We start from the raw sequence: 19,835 nt of genomic DNA, 5'->3' as shown, positions 1-19,835 counted from the left end.
GTAGCCAAGTAAGGATAAACTTCCTGCTTTTATCTTCTTTTAAAAAAAAACAAAAAAAAATCCCTCACAACCTGCACATTTGAAAAGGCACCAGTTACATCAGTACCTAATCATTTTGTTTGTGTTGAAACACGTATCATCGACCTGAACCAAAAAGAGTAAAGGCCTTTTATTCAGAATCAGGTTCCACTGCTGCAGCATTAGACGTGTCTTCTTGTTTGACTTTTGACAACATGCATGGGGGGGCGAGGGAAGACAATATTAAAAAAAAAGACAGACACAAAATCATTAAGACACTCATGCAAGAATAACTTACAGAACTAAGATTTCAGATCAGATCATATTTGTATGATTTCATATGTCGTTTTGTTACACATCAGAAGATGTGAACTAAAGGGCTTGTCTGTCTTGACTTGGCAAGTTCGATGTGTTACTGAGAGCACAGCAGTTCAGCCTATTTGCAACTCTCAAACTCCACACGTGCCTTCCAAAACTGGAAGGTAGTGAACATTATGCCGTGGCATCAGAAAGCCCAGCATCACACAAAGCATCAGCTCTTGAGAACACAGGTGGTTCCTGTTCTGGAGAGGCACAAGATACAGTAAATAGTGACTAGGGTGACTGAATGCAAAACATTTGATGATAATTAATCTCCAAGCAATTATACTGGATAACTCATGCATTGGTTGTACCACAGTGAAAATGGAAGTTGAGGTACTTTCACAAAAAACAGTAACTTGAAAAGAGGAGTCCAAGCTGTGGAAAAAGCAGCCAGTGGAGCACTGAGGCTTCATTCATTACCAAAATGGAGATAAATAAGCCACTGCCCTCATTCAGGCAGAGAAAACAAGGCTGACATACTAAGCAACTAAGATCTATTACTGAGGGAGTAACAATGAAAACATGATCCTAGAGACTTGCATGAAAGAATGGAAAAGGCAAGCACCGAGATGCCCTCTAAAAGAGGAGGTAACAAGAACATCAGAGAAAAGGCAGAAGGCTGCAGGAACTGGGACAAGCACCAATGAATTTCTGCTCAGTTTGAGGCAGAGGTAGGGAGGGGAGGAGAGAGGGGAAGTCTTCAGATTGTAACAGAGAGGTAGCAGTACAGTCTTGTACTGACTTCCCACTTAAAAACACAGGGTTTTCAGAGAGTTGCAGCGCCTGTCAATACTGACTTAGTCAGTGGTCAAGAAGAGAGGTTCACGGAGCAAGGAGATTTGAATAATCCCTACTCAAACTCAGATTGCTACAAAAGTCGTCCCTTTTCTCATTTCCGGGACAGTCGAGGTCAAAATGGGCATTTACTTCTGCTGCTTTCCCTTGGAAGAATACTGACAGTGAACATGAAGTTTGTAATTGTGGGTTGGCCTGCAAATTTTTTTTTGGAGCATGGAAAGAACAAAACATGCCTACAATGCCACAGAAGCAAATGGCTCTCAGCAAGGCTCTGGGATCTGTACTGGGATCATCAGTACTCAGCTGGTGAGTTTAGAGACATTCAAAACTTGATTGGGACAAGTCCCTGAGCAACCTGATGTAACTGGACCTGCTTTGAGCAGGTGCTGGGCTCAATGACCTCCACAGGTCTCTTCCAACCTATGTGACTTTACAGTTGGACCATGTTACATTCACTTTTGAGTTCCATCTTCACTGGCATCCAGTGTTCATCTTTGAATGATCCCCTCCTGCTTTGACGGAGACCAGCCTAAGGGAGGACCCAGAAGGTGATTTGAATGCTCTTTCCATGTGTGAATGAGGGTATTTCACACCTGAAGTGCTGACACCATGACATGAGTGGAACAGACACCAATTTGATGATGTTGCTAAAGCTGAAAAATCAAGATACTGCTTTTATTTTTAGTTTCATGTTTTATCTTCTATAGCTAATTTGATAGTTGCACATTAGTTAGCACCTCAAGCAGAAAGTGAGCCATCACACCCAACTAAAGGGAAACACACACAAATTAGCAGCACACGTGAGTACACACACACTCTCCTGTACATACCCTTCTGCCAAGAATCTGGTTGATAGCTGCGCTTTCTTTCAGAGTACACTCTGCTACAACGTTCGCTCTCATTTCTTTCATGTACAACATGAAAGCATTCAGAGGTTTCTTAATATGAGGTCTTTTTGGCTCTTGTTCTTTTCTCTGTTCATGCTGAGGCTTCCTAAAACGTGGTGGGGGAAAGGGAAAGGAGGGGAAAAAGAGCATCCATTTACCTTCAAGCCTAAAAAAAACCCAATGGAAAATTACCAACCTGTGGTTACAATAGCATTTAAGTAGTAAGAATGAGAATTTCAGCAGTCACGTCCCATCCACTTTTGTACCTTTTCAGAGACTTGACTTAACTGAATACTCAGGGAGGATGTCAGGTTGACATTCTCTAGCAAATAAAATTTGATCTGTGAATCCGCTCCAAATTCATCACTTGTGTCAATTCTCTTTTTGAAAGGCTATCCATAGTACCCTAGAAGACCACCACTACAGGCAGAAGGATAGCTCCTCATCCACTTCTTTCTTAGGCCTTTTGGCCTTCAAGTACTAAGCAATAAGGATGCTTTTTACTAGTAAATTTTGCAGTTAAGACCTTTTCCAGCAGAAGTTAATGAGTTCACACTCAAGCAACATTCACAAATAGACAGGTCCATGATTATGTCTGAATCAAGATGACTGTTGCCGATAGCTAAAAAGTGCTGGACTGGAATGAAAAATGGCTTCATGTCTCATTACTCTTCCCAAACAGTAGCCCACATGTCCTGTTTTAGTTACAGGAGAAGAGTTAAAATTCGAAGAGGTCATGAAAGGCACTTCTTTTTTTTTTAACCTCCTTGACTCTTCTTCAGACAAGAGTTAGTTCTCAAACATTTATAGATTAAGGGCTAGTGTAGAAAGGCAGACTCACACATGCATTAGCTCACTGTCGTTGTGTGGATGTTCTTGTTTTACTTGAGGTGTTACAATAGCTGGGTGAGGGATTCCAGTTGTGTGAGGGCCTGGAGGACCAGGAATCATGTGATGCGAAAACCTAAAAGAGAAAACAAAGGGAAGTCTGTAACACTACTGAAGACAGGCAACAAACATGTATGACAGCAGCAGGATGCCCCAAGAATGCAAACACTACGAAGCTTGCAATGGAAGACAATTCTTTGAAAGTGCATGAAAAATATTTGGCTAAGATTTGTGCATTGTAGCCCATTTATTCAAGAAAAAGAAACAAACAAATCAGTCAACATTTTGGTTGTAAAGAAGTTATTTTATTACCTTTCAGGCAAACAGTTTTAGCAATGCACACAAGAAACATTTAATGGTTGTACTGTTGCACTGACTAGCAATAAAAATACACATTTCTTAACCAAAAACTGTATTTCCACACCAAGATATAAACATTCTTAAAATATCCACCACCAGCCAATGCAAAGGAGGGAACTGCCATGCAGAAACAAAATAAAAGAAGAGTCTTTTCAGGGAGTCCCTTATGGCTCTCTAAGGAATCTCTTACTTTTCAAGGTACTTAAGCTAGAAGATTTTAACATAACTTCACTTTAACTCACTGTTCTTCCCTCAAATGCTTAAAATACAAATAAATTTAAAAAAAAACCCTAACCTGCATCCTGGAAGAAAGGGGGGGGGGGGGGGAGAAAGACTTTTGTCCTAAATAAACCTTCCTTTCATTTGTACAAGAAGGAAAATGGAAAAGAAAACCAAAGTACCACTAACTCAATCATCCCACCCTACTAACTCAGGTCATCCTCAAGGATCGCTGAGACGGATCTTGAATGTGCTGAGCATTGCAAGTTCAAGTGCAGCAGAAAACCCTGCACGCTTTATTTTGAACTGGTGGACAGTACCATTAACATAAAAAGCAAGCTCATGCTCCAAAAGTTTGCTAAATGAGTGCTGGTTAAGGAATCGCATCCAACCTCTCCTTTCTCCATTCCCTATTCTCCTTGTCCTTTTCCTTCATGTCATCAAAATAAAGCAAACACAAAGCTCTGTAACCAGATCAGGTCATTTTATTATAGAGAAAGAATGGGGTTTCTTCCCAATCACCCTGACAGGCACATGCTTATCAATCCCCTGTAAAGACGTGAAGGGACAGTGATAATCCAAAGGAGCCCACACAAATAGAGGCAAGAGGACCCACCACTTAACAAGTGACCTGTCTTAAATCCCCGTGCAAGAGGATGTGTCTTCTACAGGTCACACAAAAAATCCCCAGGAATAGTATATTGCAACCTTGTGTACACCAAGCACAGGATGCAGAAGCTGTCTTTAGAGTGCAAAAGCAGAGGAGAGGAGGTCTGGAGTGTGTCATGGCCAAGTCTCAATTAGCATTGCTTGCTAGCACTTACACATAAAGACACAGTGCCTGATTCACACACCAGTACAAATACACTGTGCTGGCATCCCTTGCCATTAGTGGCTTTGGGCTATGAAATACCTACTTGAGAGCAAGTTTCCACACAGAATGATACCTACATGATTCAAGACTAATTACCAACAACTTTGAAATTAGAACTAGAGAACGCAGACTAGAGTGACAATCCACCTGGTTGCATACTTGCATGAGCAAAACCCAAGGATGCACACTGTATGTTGCATCTAGAAATGAACTAAGGACTCATTTCAGATGAAACAACTCAATTAGTTGTTGACAATTCACTGGCACTCCTAATTGCAATACTTCAGAGACTGCCAAGAAAATGCTGAATGAGACCAGTGTGGGATCCAGGCAAACTGTACATACACAAATATGTTAAATAAAAATGTACGCATAAAGTTTTAGCTGACTGAAAAGCAAGCAAAGGCAGACCAAGATGCAAGCAGAAGAGCAACTTGCCCTCTAATGCCAGCAGTTACTCCCCAGTCAGTCATTCACCTCCTACACCTACCTGGACATGGAAGGGTCGACTGAGAGTGAGGATGGATAGGGCTGCCTGAATCCACTCGAGATGGGATATACAGGCTGACCTTGCCTGAGGTCACAGAAGAAAGGAACCCATCAATCATATGATATGGTATTCAATAGTTACTCTAGAGTTAAAAGCACTTGATGGGAACTCAGTACTAGTCACAAATAAATAGTAATAGGTAAAACTTTCAAGAGTTCTGCTGTATTCAAAGCTAACAAATACTTGAATGCTTTCGACTTTCTCCCTTGCTATTGAAAGATTCCCAATCTAGGTTTCCACTGGGGAGGAATGCAAAACAAATAGCCTTCCTTCCCCAAAGCACACATGCACGCACACACACATGCACGCGCACACACACACACACGCATGCATGCGCACTCCTCTATCTCTGTCCCTCTCTCACCTAGTTTTAAAAGCACTGGAATCAGATTTGGTTCACTAGCTCTTAGAAAAGAGGCAATTTATTCCAAATAGTTCTACTGTAGGTCAGCACAAGAACACCAGACTGAATTATCAAGCTAGAAAACCTTTTGAACAGTTTTATTAAGTCTTTAAAATCTTAGGAGACTCACTCCATTTGCATCTTCTATAGTGAGGTACAAGTGGCCAGCTTTTCTAAGAAAGTGTAAGTTTATTTGATAAAAAAAAGCCCACAGCAACACAAGTCCATCTTAACTACTTAAAGTTCAAACTTTGCAATCCAGTAAAAGAAGCTTGTGTGAAATTCTTTCCTCCTTTATACTCCCACATATACAGAATATTTTGTCACCAGCCTGTCATTTGGACTCTCTAGTTTTTATCATCATGACTACATTTTGGTCACTTTCAGTTTTCAACAGTTCAGGTCGCAACTACAATTAACACCCTGAAGTAGCATGCTATGGTATTGCAAACAAATACCAGTTCAGCTCAAATACCTGAACCAGCCCAGAAGGACCACCGCACGCATCAATCCTACTCAAACAGTTACTTATTGACTGGCAGATCATCTTTCAGAGGGGAAAAAAAGGGATATTGGCCTTTTAAGGTTCAGGATACAGGTTTCACACTTGGGAGTACGTTACTGGAAATGAGCAATGCTCAAAGGGAAGGGGGAAAAAAAAGCTGGAGGAAGTTTCGGCAGCACTACAGCACGGAAGGCAGCTGGAAGCCATATAGCATAAGGGACAGCTGGGTATGTCCTGCTGTCGGTGAGTGCCGCTGAACACATCCCCAAGCCTTACAAGATCGGATCTTGTCTCTCCTCTTCTTTCTCTTTTCCCTCCTCCCTCCCCCCAGCCTCTGAATTGAGAAATCGTTCAGAAGAAGTGATTGACCACATCTGCAAAACGGATGCCAGGAACTGCCTGGTGGTGGTGGAGGTAGGGAGTCAGCCAAGCAGCAACGAATTGGGGGGTGGGCGGGAAATAATTTAAAAAAAAGAGAGTCAGATACTTCCATATTTTAGTTTGGTATCTGACAACAATTTGTTCCAAAAAGGCATGTGGCACTTCCTCAAAGATTTGCCAGCAATACAGCATTTTACCGTCTTCTGCTCTCTAATTAATCTGCCTGTTGTAATCTGGATCATGTTCCCTTTCCACAGACACATGAAAAAAAAAAAAAAATCTGCATCGCTGTTTCCGTGGGCACAGACCAGTCAAGATCCAGATTCTAAAGCACTGAAACTGTTGCTGAGTTTCCTTATTCCCTGCTCTGACAGAACTGAGGTACCTATCTACCCCAAGCAGACATGAAGCATCCTGCCAAATCGATTACTCTGAAAATACCACGTGTTTCCTCCAAAAGGAAAACGACACCCTGAGTGGCAGAGAGATATCCTGAGAGTGCTAGTATTAGCAAGAGCACCAAAATCTCCCAGTGACAGAGGCTTCTGTCCATACAGAAACTGTAAAAAGCAGCAGACTACAAAAGTTTGTTCTCCATTTGGGTGCAGTTTCAAGATTTCCCCACACATACACTTCAAAGTTCCCTCTTACCTCCCCTCCCCTCAGTAATTGCAATTCTGTTTATTAAAAATTTACATTTAATTCCTTGAGAGCTGTTTTCTGTTATCTTTCCAAATGCCAAGAGCCACAAATCTGAGCCATAAGAAATATATAGGCTTCAAAGTGAAATCTACACACTTCAATTTCTGTACATTTTCAAAAACCAGATTCAGTTCATTTCAAAGATCGACATTTTTTGATCTTTTCAACTAAAATAACGTAGTAATTTCTTACTGCAGTGACATTCTTATTTTGTAAATGCTGTGATTGACTCAACAACAGCGAATGGTATGAACATGCACCTTTGTCTGAAAAGAAGCTAAAAGATCTTACCAGCCAAGAGGTGGTGTTATCTGTCCAACCCCCCCTGGAGACAAGGGATAGAAGGTAGGGAGATCAGGAGCTGGAGGATGCCTGGACATGCCTGTTAAAGAGCACAGAAGAATGAATGACTTTCCCCTCAAAACACTACACATGAGCTACAGTTCACAGCTAACACGGCCAACGCTGTGATGGAATTAGTGCTCTGGATAAGAAACAACCACCTTCTTGGTTAGTGTTAAAAGCAAAAGGCACCCATGCCACCTTTAAAATAATAAATAACTTGCACAGGATATTGCAATTCAAAGGGAAATACTGGAAAAACCAAAGTGGATGGAGGAAATAAATGTATGGGTAAGGACCTGCACAAGTTTAGATCTCCTGTATAGCGCATTAGGCAATACTGTCCTCTCAATGGTTTCACCAAACCCGACTGGATCCTGAGGACCTCTCCTAACACAGCATGAAACAAGAGGAAAATAAAGCGTTGTCAAAGAGGCAGCACAGCAGAGCTATTAGATTAGGTAAATTGCTACTTGTACATTTTCGCGGGTTCCCTTATGGATTCACAGATTTTGGAAACTTGCTACCACAGAGGATCAGTGGTTAATTAAGAATCATTTTCAGGCCTGTAATGGTCACACTTGATATGATTCATTTGGCTTCCAGTTGTCACTCCAGCTCCAACTAAGCTCTTCATCAAGTTGACTCCTGTGGGCTCCAAGGTCAATCTGTTTTGCATTGGTAGTATTTCATGGAAAAATAAGAGTCCCATCAGAAATGATCCATCAGCTCACATTCCCCAGAACACCGAGTCCTACAACTGCAAGAATCACCTCAAGATTAAAGCTAATCCTCGTCCCAAAAGGGTCTGTGGTCTCCATTCTTCACCTAAACCTTGTGCCCCCAGGAGACATGGAATTACGGTTGCAGAGGCCACAAAGACATCGGTTTATTTAAATGTGTTTGGGGAAGAGGGGGCTGAAGCAGAAGGAATTGTTAAGTCTACTTCACATGTTAAATCAGCTGCTTTAAAAGGGTATTAAATATTTATGTGGTGACACTCCAAAGGTCCAAGACTGACTGTGTGCTACCTTGAGACTTGGTTTATAGATTGATGCTACTGATTTATTCCCCCCCACACACACTTTGTATTTAAATCTTCTGAATTTAATTACCAGATTTGAAGAATATCTTTCAGGACTGTGTACAGGAAAGGATGGAAAACAATACTGGTGGTGTCACTGTCTCAAAAAAAACTAAATTCTCAGACTTGGGACCACAACCTGAGTGAGGATCAAATTTCTGGACAGTTGTCTTTTCAAAGGTGTAAACCAGCTGGTGGCTGACAGGAAAAGGAACACTTTATATATCCCTGGGTTTTTATGTGAGAGGGAATGCTCCTTCAGAGCAGTTTAAAAAAAAAACCAAAGGTGAAAAACAAGCCCAGTGTCTCATCTCTCTCATCTCTGGTAATGGTTGATGCTCCTGGGAGAGACAATATGACCCTGCCCCTGCCAGACTAAGTTCTGGGCAAGGAGCTGGGCCGTTCCTTCCCCAAAAATCCGCATTTCTGACCCACAGAGACGACGCTACTCTCTCTGCACTAATGCACCGTGGTTATCGCTAGTCCAAAACTTCTGGCCCCTTACAGGGGGCTGCCAGCTACCTCACACCCAGCAGGAACATGTGCAGCTACCATACGGCCAGTGGTCTCCAAAGCAAGCTCTTGCTCATGAGAGGGTTACAGAAAAAATATTAAAATAAAATAAATAAAATAAAATAAAATAAAATGGAAGAAAGAAGCGACCACCTTTAGCAAGGCAGTGGCTCTGTGTCCATCCCAAAGTGCCTGGGGTTCAAGAGGCAGCGCTGCAGGCAAGCTGCTGTGGACCTCCTCCTTAGGGGATTTTGGTGGGAGGAGGACACCCTTGCATCAGGGCTGGGGCGCCAAGGCAGTGCCTTGTTCCAGACCCACAGTGGGAGGCAAGAACAGAAACAATGGTCGGAAGCGTTTGGCAGAGGACCTGAGGGGGAAAAAACTTCTCTCTTTGCAGTGACTGCATGGGCCACTTCACTGGGGCTGCTCTCACATGCCCGTGGCGCTGAAACGGGGAGTATGGAAAGACCACACACATCAAGGAGACCGTCACAGCCAAAACCATAAGTCTCCAGCCTGTGTTATCCGTTTCCATCTTCACCAGACTGAGAGCCTGTTCAGGAACACTGGAGGGGCATGAGCTCTGCGCCGGACACCCCTGGCCACCCCCCAGCAGAGCCCCTTGCCAGGCTTGTGCTCGGGGACGTGACCGGTGGGATGCACCAAGGCTGGACAGGGTAGAGGGCGAGAATAGGCAGAAGGGAGGATGGGCAGCAGAAATAACAAACCAGAAGTTGTTCAGTTTGGGTCTGCAGGACAGGAGTACAAAAATAAACCAGCGGTAAAGGCAAAGAATTGGGGCGTAGGAGGGCAAACCCATCATGCAGTAAGTGAAAACCTCAAGCTCATGAACTGCAGCGGCGAGGTGTGCCTCAGCCACCGCAGCCAGCTCGGGCAAGAGGTGGAAATCCTGTTCTCTAATACACGGCACCCCTGGGATTTCAAGGAACAAGCGTGAATATCCTTCTCCTGGGCACTGATGCAAAGGAGGAAGACAAATGAGGACAGAAGGTCTCCATTTGCTTCTTCCAACTCTGAAAAAGATATTATACAAGTATTTACAGGCCAGGCTTTCCAGGCAGAGTGCTTTTTGTATTCCCCCTCCCTAAAAAGAAACCCCAACCAACTAACCAACAAACAGCAAAAAACACACAGAGCCACAAGGCCATGGTATTTTCTGGATGTAGCCCATGTTATTATCTGCGTAGCAAGACCAAAATAAAAACTAGGCATTCAGAGAAAGTCAGAATTAAAAAAAGTCTCTCTCCCTGAACAATGGTGGCTAGACACCTCTCCAAATAAATGGGACAACCGTGCATGCGGATGTGTGCCCCGGTAAAGCAGAGCTTCACAATCTTGTCCACATGGCAGGACACGTGAGTGCAGAAAGAGGCAGGGAGAGGCACTCTCCAGGACCAGTCCTGGCACCAACAGACTTCACGCCCATGCACCGACGTCCCGACTACAGCAAACGCCTTTGTAAACCCCCTGCTCCCTCTCCGTCCCTCCTCACCACCAGCTCTCCCACGCAGGCTTCTCCTCCTCAGGCACTTATCCAAACCCTGGCTCAGACCTGTGCCAGCCAGGGTCAGTCCTGCCCTTGCACCTCCCCAACAACCATCACGTCCCCGCCCCAGCTCCTGCATCCCAATGCAAGCAAGCACACCCTCCCCAGGAAACCCTAGCATTTGCCAAGGCGCTGGGCAGGAGCTTTCAGCAGGCTGGCCCAGCACCTCGGAGGTTGTCGGCACTTCCCCGGGGCCCCACAGACTGACACAGAGCGGGGCTGGTCTGACGCTCCCAGATGAGGATCTGGGGGACTTTTTTTGTTTGTTTTAAGGAGTCCTAGGGGCACAGAGAAAACTGACACCCATGACTCGGGCATCTAAAATGATGCTTTCTGCAGAAGGCAGCGGGCATGAGAAGGTTAAAAAATGTCACATTTGCAAAGCTTAACTTGTGCAAGCTCAAAACTGTATTTTATGGGCTATACTTCAGTTGTGCCAACTGACGTATGGAAGAATTCGGACAGCCAGAATACAAGGACATAAAATACAATCTTGAGTAAAAGGGAAAAAGAAAAGGTTTCAATAACAGCACTACTGAAGTACTCTTCCCCTGTTTTCGGGAAGGTGAGGGATGATTGCCATTTCTGCATCTGCATGCTGCAAGCCTCGGGCACCACAGGGGATGGTGAGGACTGGCTGCTGCTTATTGAGATTTTAAAAGATTTTGACAAGTAAAGCAAGCCCAAATTATCATATTAGAAAGAGCATGAAGATTTAAACAGCCAAGTTAAATATCAGCATCACAGCAGAATTACCATCTCTGAAAGCGGGCACACACTCCTAGAACCCTCCCTCTAAAATATTACAAATAAAGCTCTATCAGCAGCACAGGGGGCACCGGGACCGCTCTGCATCCCCACCGCGCTGGGCTGGGCTGGGCTCACCTTGTTTGGAGCTGACGTCGGAGGGGATGTGAGACGGGTGCGACCCCGGAGAAAAGTGCTCATCGCTGTAGGTGATAAGAGGGGTGAGGGGGTGAACTGCATGAGAAGGCTGTACCACTGGCACCTTGTTCGACTGCAAGAGAAGAAAAAAAAATTACATTAAATAGTGTTAGCAAGGTGGGGCTTCTGCATTTAAAAAAAAAAGACGCTTCCAAAATGCAATTTTCACATATTTGTATTACTGAAGGGGGGAGAACAGATGGACAGACACAACATTGGGGCTGGTGGATGGCAACCAGGTTTGCTGCCAGAATTGGCATCCTTGAAGCACTGGCGCCCAAGGACGGATGTGGGCATTGAGGAAATGCAAGGAAATGGGTGGAGTCTGGGAGCAGGTGGAAAGGCATTTGGGAGACAGACACGGAGACGGAGACGGGGCCGGGAGACGGTGGCTGGAGAGCCGCAGGGCAGGAGGAGCACCACACCAGGCAGGCAGGCATCGTGCACCAAGGGCTGTGACCGAAGGATGGCAGAGCCAGCAGCAGTGCTGAAGAAACCCTTTGGTTACGGGATCAGCATTAAAAAAAAAAAAAGTTTAAAAAAGGCGGGTTTGCCACATCTCCAGCCTTAAAAGCAACACAGGCTTCATCAACTTCACTCCTTGTCTCCATTGCTCTCCTGCACAGCCGTGGCATGATGCAGTGGGGCCAAGTCCCTGCCATTGCCAGAGAGTACAGTGGGTTTTTTCCCTTGCAATTTTACAAACTCTGGTTGAAATCTCTTGGTCTGTGTAGCAGGTAACTGAAAAATCACCCTTAAAATCCTAATTTCATATATAAGCCGTTGGCAGTGGCCTCTCAGAGGGCTCAGTTAGGTAGAAGACCCACTGACCGCCCGGGGACAGCTGGGAGGCCTCTCACCACATCATGCCAAGGAGAAACCAAAGTGCTACAAACACCCAAGAGGGTGCCATAAGGCGATGTCCATGCCAGCCAAGGCACCAGCTTCCCACCAGCGCTTCCCACAGAGGCGTAGGGGAAGGGGCACTCGGCATGACAGAGGGATGCTGCCCAAAATCACGCTCTTGGATCAAGGCTGCAAGACAACAGGACGCATCCATCCTGACAAAATTAAAGTATTAACGAAATTGCCGTATTAATGCTGCTTGAAACACAAGCTGCTCTTCCCATGGTGGGACAAGCCATAGCGATGATGCCAGCGTGTCACAGGCGCTCCTCATTTGTACCCCGCCATTCTACCAACTCCCTTAGCAAAAATAATTATGGCACAAACAGATTTTTAATAATATAATAATTAAAAAAAAAAGTCAAAAAAAAGCTGTCCTTCAGACAGGAACGGTGATAAAACTCAGCAACGACAGCTTGTGAAATGTAAGGACTTAAGAAAAAAAAGAAATAATTTAAGAACCCAATGAAATTAATTTTCTTTGAGTTCACTATTGAAATTCCAGCACAAACAGATGTTAGGATGATACTCCAAGTACAAATCCATGATTTCTCTGGACTTCTGGAAGCAGAAGGGTTATTAAATGGACAACTCAATTTATTGTTAAGGCCGGTAGCAGTAGAGGAACGGGAGCAAATGGGAACCAGTGCAGCAGTTGCTGCTTGCCTTGTTTCCAGAGCACCACCTTAAGGAACTTGCATTAGCAGGCAGTATCTTCTTAATGTCTGACCTATCCCTCCAGTCATATAGCTCAGAATCTGGTGCCATGAATTTTTGCTAAATTATGCTATCCTTGCTCTCCTCTTAATTTTACGGTTTTCAACACAGATTTGCTTTCCTGTGGGAAAGAGATAAGAACCTGAGGATTTTAATTTAAGCTTCGGCCTTGTCTTATATTTTGCAAGATGGAGAGAGAAAGCAGCGCTAGTAGGTGTTTTAAAGCCAACAAGCATTAGGTCCATTTTTGTGACCAAATAATAAAAGCAATATGAATTCTCAATAATATCTATGAGTTGAGTTGTAAAGTGGATAGCTGAGACTGCTATTCATCTTCCCTGTCTGTATAAATTCAATAAAAAACAGATGCCAACAAATTTCAGACAATTTAGAAATCAGGCCTCAGCCTTTAGCTACAAGACTTGCGGGCCAGCCCACCATTCAGCAATTACTTTATCAACAATAAACTGTATATTATGAATAAAGATCAAGCAATAGATGTATTTAGGTCACACGTACGCAGCTGCTAATCAGCCTTAATTTCTCAAAATTTAGTAATTAACATTTTGTATTATACTGGATGTAATTGTCATGCACATCCCTGGTATCAGGGTTACTTGCTTTCAGAAATCACCCGTTTGCACTTTGAACAAGCCAATCCCTGTACCCCCTCGCTCTCCAGCATCCTGCAGATTTTATTTTATTTTCTAATTCTCAGCACCTTATCCCCTAAGCCCACGGCAGCGGCTTTCAATGGGCGAAGGAACCATGAGAAGTCAGGAGAAAAGCAAACCACTTGTCAGTGGGCTTAAAATTAACATATAAACAGGCCATATCTCCATTAAGAGCATTTGGGGGTCTGCAGAGCCAGAAACTGAAAAAAAAATAAAAATAGTAACAATAAGTAATAACAATAATAACCAGCTCTCCAGCCTGCCTGCCCCACACCGCTTTGGGAGGACCTAGGGAGCTCTGGCAGCTCAATCCTGCTGGGCACCCAGGCCTGCCATGGGACAGGGCCTCGGTGGGCATGGGCTGAGCCTCCCCGTCCACCATGGTCCTACCAAGATGACCACAGTGATTGACACTGTGGGGGGAGAAAACACAGGGCGACACGTGTGAAATGAAACCAGGATGAGAAAGGCCTGACGGCATATTTTCCGAAAGCCCCATGGACGAAATCAGTTCTGCTGCGGCACCTGCCCTACAAGTCAACCCAGATGGTTTTCCTGGGTCCTCCTCCCAGAGAGGGTTCAGGGCAGGAGGACAAAATCTTGTATGCAGACCTGGATGCCCCTCTCACCACCGTCTCAACCCTCCTGCCCCCGGGTCAGGAGGAGATTGGCCCCACGTGCCCCGGCCGGTCCCCACAGATGCTGACCTGCACCCTTCGCCCTGGGGATATCTGGACTGGGGGACTCCACCGAAGCCCCTTCCACCGCCTACTGCTCGCAGTGGGCATTACTGCCCCAAAGGGTTTTCAGGGCTGCGCGACACGGCCAAAACCCTACCTCACGCTGAGGTACCAGACAGCGCTGATCACACTCCTCCTACTGCAGCCCATAGGCTTCCTCCTCCTCCCACAAACATGCCATCGCTACTACATTTGTCTCCCCAAATCCTCTGAAGACGGTGCATACAGCTGCAGAAACGCTTGAGCAACTGACAGAGACCTGAACCCAGGGACTGCAGATCTGGGTCAACGTGATTTCCATGCAAGGGGAACTCAGTCCCCCACGCTTTGCTAACCAAGCCAGCACCTGCCAACAAGCCAGCAACCACCACGGCTCTCCCCGGCACACTGGTGACGTTTACATCTCATATAGGCACGGTTCGCAGAGCACCTTTTCTCCTCAACTCAACCCTGAAATCTTCTCCTGCAAAACCCGATCAGGCCACACACCTTCAGCGAGACAATTACAAAACAACCCATTGTCCCACATGAGGTTAGAAATTATACTTCATCCACCCACCAAAACGTAGCATTTTGGTGCAAGTTTGTACCTAAGCAGCTTCTAGAAATGCAGCAAAGCAGACGAGGATCCAATTCTCATTTCCAAGACAATCTGAAGACGCTGGACGTTCCTAACACAGCTCCGACACGGCATATGTGGTCTACTACTACACCACGTCAGTTTAGTCCCCTTCATTAAACTCTGGGCCTAAGCTTCTTCACACGATCTGGAAAGTAAAGGGAATTGAACGTACAGCCTAGCTCAAGATCTGCAATTTGGCAAAAATAAATAACTAAAAATGAGGACCTGTGGTTTACAAACCTGAAGACCTTCCGTTACGCCTTAGGGCACCTTCTCACACGTGTGCCATGGCCTGTTATGAACATTAAAGGTTAACGGCAAAGGCATCACCCATGCCTGTTGGCCTGGGGACACCCAGCTGTGCCCCACGGGACCCAGCTCAAAGGGACACTCTCTCCTGAGTGACTAAACCTTGGTGGCCTCCTTCTTGGAGGACGCTGGCCCACCAGGGCTCCAGTCCCACTGCACAGTCTTGCAGCACAGCCTACGGCAGCATCCTTTGGGAACTGGGCTTGCACTCAAGGGACCTCTCCCCGGGGAACTTTTGCTGCTTGGACATTTGCTCATCAGCTTGGCCTTCACAGTCGGTATCTCTTATTTCTCTTGAGCACGTGCTCAGGCTGAGGTGAGGCAGTGCAGGTGGGGGACAGTCCCCTGAAGGGACACCAACAGGGCAAACAGGCAGGGCTGGGAGAATATACGTGTACTGGAAACAGCAGGAGCTGAATTATTTGGCCAGTTACTGCTAGGATGAAGCTGCTACTCGGTTTTATGACTGACCTGAAAAAAACCACCAAAATCCCTAATAAAGTGTTGGTAGGTAAAGGGTAAGAGCTCACAGGGAAGAGGACCCTGATCCAGCAGTAGGCATTACCCCAGCAGGAGCTTCGCTGTACACCAGACACCGGTTTAAAAGTGTTGCTGTGTTAAAGTAATGCAGGAACAACCGCCCAAGTCAGTACAGGGGCAAACGTTTCCCTTGCAAACAGCAGTCACAGTCTGCAAGTGGTGAGGCTTGAACCATACTCAGGCATTTTGGGCTGGGCAAGGATGGGGGGAAGAAATCCTGCTGCTGCCACACAGCTGGGTAGCCCCTGTAAGTGCTCTGCATTGCCAATGCCGTACCTGGATTCGCAGTTACTTGCTACTTTAAACATGTACCTGTCCTCTCATCCAAGGAGTACACTTTGAGACAGTTTAAATTAATCTCTGGTGAGTTGATGGTGAAATACTGCATCTTGGATTCGGTCTGAATCCAGGAAGTTTTTCCTCATTTTTTAAATGCTTCTGGAAAAAAGCAAGACTACCAGAAAAAAAACAAAACCCAAGCCCTCCCCAAACAGCTAGCTAATGCTTCAGCAAAGGCCTGCACCTGTAAGGTATCCTGTATGCAACAAGTGTGCAAAAACTATAAAAAGCCTGAGACAGCCGCAGCAAAAATGCCTGTAGGTCAGCGTCAGGCGAGGCGGGTGGCTGGGAGCTCCCGCTGGAGCTGGAGGGACCATTTGTTCCAGCTGCTGCACAGAGAAAGATATTAAATTAACAATCCTTCAAAGGACATGCATCTAGAAAGGAGGTCACAGACGGGCAGGGAGGTTCGCAGAGAACAGCGAGCAAGTGAGCCCATGCACACAAGACCCAAGCGTCCCTGGGTCAACACCCGAGAGGTGCTAGGTTGGGTTTTGTTTTGTTTTTCCTCTTTTCTTTAAACACAAAGCTGCTTCTAAAAAGCCAAAAAAGGCCCCAGCCTGTCTACTTTTCCTCTCCTGTCAACAAGTTGTGTGTTGGGTACAGGCAGTAGCAGATGGTCTTCTCAATTCAGACTAAAATAAGCTAATTAAAAAACAACCAAAACTTAAGGATGGAAAAATGCATGCATTCCCTTTTGTTCCTGAAAGAGAGGGTCATTTCAAAAAAACATGGCTTCAAGCGTTTGATAGCAAATGTTAAATTCAGGGGGAAAACACAACAACAGATAGCTCCCCCCAAAAAACCAACCCCAAACCCTTCCACTATTGCTATAGCAGTACCTCAAAATAAAAGGACCAATGACTTGTTGGAGGATTTGAGGATACCTTGACCTGAAGAGACAAGAAAAATCCATCCCTTTTTTAGCCTATTTAACTTCTAGTTTCTAAAGCCCTGAAATCATCCTTAGGCAGAAGGTTTTAGCAAACCCAGAAGACAGCAGTTTCAGTTGTCCTCTCAAAATAGCAATAGCATTTTAATGACTAAACTAACTCTGCATTTATGCCTTTGCTGACCAGCTGTTGCAATAAAAATGCAAGACCAAGAAGAATGTAGTTTTGGAGCAATGTCAAAACCAGACCCATGTCTGGGTTCATCATGGACAAGCTTTAGCACAAGGGGACCAGAGGTGGAAGAAGAGGAGGTAACAGTAAGGTGTTTTGGCCAGGACTAGTTACCAATAGATGAAACAAGCTCATCAACAGCAGCAATAACTGCAACTACAATTTGCCACCTCCTTGGGAGCTATCATACAATCCCTTTCGATAGACAACTTTGCAGAGATGTAGCAAGCTCAATATATAGAAAGCCTAAGTTACTCCCCCCCATCCCCAAACTGTTTATTTAGAGCAAATAGTTTCATGTCCAAAGCCAACCTCCTTCTAGGCTTTTGACAGCAGAGATCGTTTTATGCTTAATTTTCAAAACCTTCTCCAATCCTTAGACAGTACAGTTGGGAAAATGACATACCAGGTACAGGGGTGGTGGGTTTGTAACCTTACTTTTAGCATCACCTGAAGCTAAAAGGAGCAGGGATGGGAAAGCACGCCCACAGGAACACCCCGCTCACAGGAAACAGGGGCTTAGGAATATTGTGATTTATGAAAGCCAAATAAAAAAGGCGCAGTATTTTTACCCTGCTTTGCAACTCGGAAATGGGAGGCCATTTATCTCACTGACCTTTCATGCTTACAAACAGCAGGGGTGACACCCCAGGGACTGGCCAGGGTAAGGAAGCAAAGTGAAATGCTGTATCCACTCTCATGCAAAACTTTAGGACTTTGCAACTGCTAACACTTATTCAGAACAAAACTAGGATCGAAATGGCATGTTTCAGGGGGTAAACTGATGGCTTGGTGACGTCAGAAAAAAGTCCTCCTGGTCCCCCTTTTCCTCACGTACTGTACTTCAGCGCTTCACCACATAATTAAGTTGTATTTAGTGCTGGGAGCCAGGGAAGGGGAGAACAAAAAAGTTAATTTAAGTCAGTCATTCAAAGCTTCCCCCCCTGTCCCCAGGACACGTTGCATCAGGCGACCGCAGAGCCACAGCATCCCAGGAGACCCCCGGGAGATGGAGAGAAGAAGCTGCCAACGCATCAGCAGGTGAAGGAGGCACCCATGATCCTTGCTAGAGTTTCCCATGCTTATTCGGGAGCAGGAGAAGTTTGTGCCCCTTTTCCAGCTGCCCAGACCACCTTCCTTTTTGGGAAGCCCAGCAGCAAGTGGCTGTGGCTGCAATGCATAGAAAAGACAGCTTCACGGCTGACAGTACTGTGCCATGGTCTGCAGGCACAAAGATCAGCACCCATAGCAAAGGGGGTGTTGTGGCTGGAAATGCAGGCAGCGTACGAGGATAGGCAAGAGGAGTTGGAGCAAACCGCTCTGCCTGAAGCCGGAAGGGTCGGTGCACAATAAAAACTTCAGTACAACAGCCAGGGGACCACTGCAAAGAAAAGAGTAAATGCAATTTGATAAAGCCTGGGATAAGCATCTATCTAGACGGATTACAATCAGTAACCAGATTCAGGTTAATTGCAACGTTAGTGAGAAACCACCGCACTAATGGCTTGTCTACATTCTTGTCTTTTTCCAACTTCTCCCCCCCCCCCCCCCGCTTCGATCTTGGAAATTAATATAGCACAACTGTGATTTTTTTTGCTGAAAAGTTGTAATAAACATTTGAGTTCCCTCAAGACAGCTTTAAAAACATGGGTGTTGAATCTCTGACAGAAACATGCTTTATTTCAAGTGTTCATTAAGCACTGCCATTAAGTAAGTGATTAAAGCACACCCAGTATTAAAATAGCTTGATTAGAAATCCCCTGCTATCTCCATTTTCTTCTCTCCCGTGACTTCTTAATTTGTTTGTTCTTGCCTGCTCAGGAAGGCTGTCAGGAGACCTGGAGTGCTGGTGAACCACGCGGGGAGCCAGGCAGGTCTTGCAAGGCTCCGATCGGGGGAGGACAAGCCCATTTCTATTTACGTACTGCAAGTTCACGTATACACAGATTATACTTAAATTCTGCACATCCCATTAGTTTTAGAAATATGTACTAACAACTGATAGGGCATTAAATAGCCAGCAAAGCCACATGCTCACAGGAAAAGCTTTCCCTGTTAAAATATTTTGCAGTGTTTTATTTAATTCTCCAAACTCAGCAGCGGGTCGTCTCTGACGGCAATTAATTGCTGGTAAACGCTCTCCAATTTGCCAGCCGATGCTCGTTTTAAGCTCTGGTTCCTGCATGATGATCCTTTTAACATTGCCCATCGTGAACAGTTCATCTTTTCCCTGACATGCACCAAGAAGCCCGCACCTAACAAGCGGCAACCTGCAGCATCAAATCACACACTCATCCCCAGGGGTCACTAAGCTCTCCCAAAACCTGGTAAATAGGATGACTGGCACTGGAAATACTCAGGATGGTGACAGGCCCCATGGGCCGCAGCTCCCCAGCCTTTACCCTGCACAGCATCCCTGCTTCTGCCTACTGCATCCTTGTCACATACAAGCCGGTCCTGTCAGC

At 45.3% G+C, this 19,835-nt stretch overlaps 1 protein-coding gene across 1 annotated transcript in view; it reads right to left on the bottom strand.

The window, feature by feature from the left end:
- LEF1 (lymphoid enhancer binding factor 1) overlaps positions 1–19,835 on the bottom strand; it is a 67,691-nt gene that overhangs the window by 15,268 nt on the left and 32,588 nt on the right. The window contains 5 exon segments of the mRNA XM_069802314.1: positions 1,973–2,172; positions 2,908–3,030; positions 4,898–4,981; positions 7,240–7,330; positions 11,340–11,472. Coding sequence (XP_069658415.1) covers positions 1,973–2,172; positions 2,908–3,030; positions 4,898–4,981; positions 7,240–7,330; positions 11,340–11,472 — 631 coding nt within the window.

This window comes from Haliaeetus albicilla, chromosome 1, assembly GCF_947461875.1.
Source record: "Haliaeetus albicilla chromosome 1, bHalAlb1.1, whole genome shotgun sequence".
Classification (NCBI taxonomy): Eukaryota; Metazoa; Chordata; class Aves; order Accipitriformes; family Accipitridae; genus Haliaeetus; species Haliaeetus albicilla.
This window is presented reverse-complemented; position numbering and strand designations above follow the sequence as displayed.